Source organism: Ranitomeya imitator, chromosome 1, assembly GCF_032444005.1.
Source record: "Ranitomeya imitator isolate aRanImi1 chromosome 1, aRanImi1.pri, whole genome shotgun sequence".
NCBI classification, from domain to species: Eukaryota; Metazoa; Chordata; class Amphibia; order Anura; family Dendrobatidae; genus Ranitomeya; species Ranitomeya imitator.
The window spans coordinates 103,007,772-103,010,990 of NC_091282.1; the positions used below are offsets into that span (position 1 = coordinate 103,007,772).

Below are 3,219 nucleotides of genomic sequence, written 5' to 3' on the forward strand. Positions count from 1 at the left end.
GCTCAGACTGTCCAAGTATACAACCTGCACTTCCCATAGTCTCCAAACGCAGAGAGACAGATTGCCATTATGTGCTTTTACATAGGACTGCCGATTACACTGCACAAGCAAGCCATCCTGATTCCTAAACAGTTAAGTAAATTCAGCTCTGCTACATCAGTAGTTGTTACAATCCACACACTGCTCATTTCATTATAGAACTCCCCCACCCCCCCTTTATATCACCATTTTTTGCATGGGGGGAGGGGGGGTTAATACACAAGACAAATGAGATTTTTTTTATTTTTTTGCACTGCGAGGCAAAGTTTATTTGCAATAAACTTGCGAAATTGTATCATCACCAGCGAATATTGCGAAGAATTAATACTGTACATTCAGGCCATAATTACATGTCTACATACAATACTCACTGTTCTAGAGTTTCTCTGGTTTTTTTTTTTTGTTTGACAATCTTATTTCGTTCAAAAATAATTATAGACAGTCCAGTGTATGCATAGGATGATTTATTAGAAGAATCTGAGGCGGGGGGATGGGACTTTCAAGACAAGATCTACAAAGCCCCATCACCCCCCCTCTCTCAAAATGCAAAAGAAAAAAAAAAACTGGAAAAAAAAAAAGAAAAGAAAAGTTGTTACATAATGGCAGCTGTGTGTCAGAACCATCGGTACCATCAGTACCATCAGTACCATTGTACACTCAGCTGCCGGGTGAAATTCACATTGAGTTACAGTAACCAACAGTTTGTCAGCCCCTTGTCCTGTGCAAATAGTTTCAGAAGACTAATTCAACATTACCCCACTGCCATCAGTGGCCATGAAAAAATATCCAAGATATATTTATATACAGTCTATAGATTTCACATTGAAATAATGGCAGCCATTGAACAAGGATCGATTTAGTTCAAAACATAGAAGCCTTGGTCCAACCCCAAGAGCCCATTAACCCTTAGTTGGGCATCTCATCAAGGCTTCCGAGGACACAAATAAAAAAAAAATTGAAAAAAATAAAAATAAAAATGATGGGCTTGGTAATGAAACAAGGCAAAAGCAACAGAAGGGGGGGGGGGGGGGGGGAGAGAAATCTCTTCTCATTGCCTACAGAATTTGCACTTGATGATTTTCTTAAATGCACTTTGGAAATCTTTATTAAAATAAGCGTAGATGATGGGGTTAAGGAGCGAGTTCGAGTAGCCTAGCCAGTTTATGATGTCGTATAGCAAGTGTGGCATATGGCAGGATTCACAAAAGGGTAGAACCAGGGCGGCGATGAAGAAGGGCAACCAGCAGAAAATGAAGGTGCCCATGATGATCCCTAAAGTTTTGACAGTCTTCCTCTCCCTGGCTAGTGCCACCTTCCTTTTGGCTTCTGCGCTTTTGTCGTTCTTCTTGTCTGCTGGAGATGGAGTGTCGCTGGAGTGGTTTGGCAGTGCCAGGTGGTCTTTGGAGTTAGGACACTGGTGGACCTCAATGATCTCCAGGGCAGCTCCATCCTCCCCGTGCCTCACCGCCCCATTCACACAGGAGCTTGGCTTGGGTTCTACACTTCTCTTCCAGTTTTTGCTGGGTTCCCCATTGCTTTTCCTCTGTATGATGGACGGGGAAGCAGACAGACAAGTGTCAGCCACTTTCTTTTTCTCAGTTTTTTTCACAGTTTTCCTTATTCTGAATCTGGCTGCTTTGAAGATCTTACCATACAGAATCAACATGAGGATCAGAGGGATGTAGAACGCCCCGAACGTGGAGTAGATGGTGTAACCGGGGTCTTCACTGATTTTACAGGCGTCGGGATCAGACCTGTCTTCGTGGGTTCTCCACCCCAGCATTGGTGGGATAGATATGGAGAAGCCTATAGCCCAGGTGAGACTGATGAGAATAGCAGCCCTTCTGGGGGTCCGCTTGTTCACATAGTCTATTGGATCTGTGATAGCCCAGTACCGGTCCAAAGCTATGGCGCACAGGTGCATGATGGAAGAGGTGCAACACAAAACGTCTAAAGAAATGAAAATGTCGCAGGTTACCTGTCCAAGGGTCCACTTGTTCAGTACTTGGTACAGTGCCGCCATGGGTAACACCAAAACTGAGACCATCAGGTCGGTGACTGCAAGAGAACCTATGAGATAATTGGCCACTGTCTGAAGATTCCTCTCCAAAGCTATGGCTGCCACCACGCAGGCATTGCCAAAAATCGCACATAGGATCAATGTCCCCAAGAAGAGAGAAGTGACGATTTGGTAGCTGAGGGCTACCTCCTCAAACTTGGTGCCATTCCTCTTTTCCAAAGAGTAGTCCGAAGAGGTAGTGTTATTAAAAGCATCCATCCCAACGGTGAGGAGAAGACCTGGTGGTCCTAAGAGGGAGGGCTAGGACGGGGCCAGGGTGAGGACTTAGTTCACCTTGGGTGGAAGGATTCCTCCGCTCCTGCTCTTCTTCTTCAGATCGGGCATAGTTTCAGAGGTGATGGGTACCACTCCAATCTGCGCTTCTTGGCTCGGCGAATCATTGGCGGCGGGGGCAGAGTGGAATGGCAGTCTTTACAGGGGGCGCAGGACTCCAGGACCCTCGGCTGCAGATGAAGAGGAGGATGACAGGCGGTCCAGTCCCGATCCTGCCACTAGATGAACTCCACCAGCTTACTGTGCTGGGGTTGTAGTGTAGGTCCTTGCACGAGGCGGAGCTCTGGAGATTGGAGCTCTGCACTGGTGTGTGCTCCTCTTCCCATACGATCGCTCATTGTATGCGCTCGCACATCACCAGCAGCTCGTCCTAAAGTTTACTCCCACACTGCACAGAGCAAACACCGGCTCCTGCTGGCATCTATTGCAGCCCACAAGGCAGGCAGCTCGCTTCCAGGATGCCTAGCCTGCATCCTTCATTCCCAGTCCCGGATTGCGTGCCCCGCTCATTGCCATTTTATATCCCTCCCGAAATATCAGCTCAGATGACACTTGCTGCTGCTCGTAGTATTCGGCGCTGCTCCGGTCCAGGACCGTGGACAGCAGCGCTGCCTGGAAGGGAGTTTGGCGCCATCTACAGGCCAGCTCGGGAAGTAGGGTCGGCGGCGGCTGTCGTATACCGTGCACGCAGATTATGCAAGATCTGAGGTTTCCATAACATTATTTACTCAGATTAGGATGGATTAAATATGACGAGATATTTACTGAAATGTGCCTTCCCCTTCCAGTTCTACTAGCGGATATTATGGCCGCGAAACACTAAGTTA

At 47.3% G+C, this 3,219-nt stretch overlaps 1 protein-coding gene across 1 annotated transcript; it reads right to left on the reverse strand.

The window, feature by feature from the left end:
• Nucleotides 1-288: 288 nt before the first annotated feature.
• On the reverse strand, nt 289-2,975 carry HTR1A (5-hydroxytryptamine receptor 1A). Its single transcript, XM_069749311.1, has one exon. It carries the CDS (start codon nt 2,315-2,317, stop codon nt 1,088-1,090), a length of 1,230 nt encoding a protein of 409 aa, XP_069605412.1. The 5' UTR covers nt 2,318-2,975; the 3' UTR covers nt 289-1,087.
• Between the last annotated feature and the right edge of the window lie 244 nt (nt 2,976-3,219).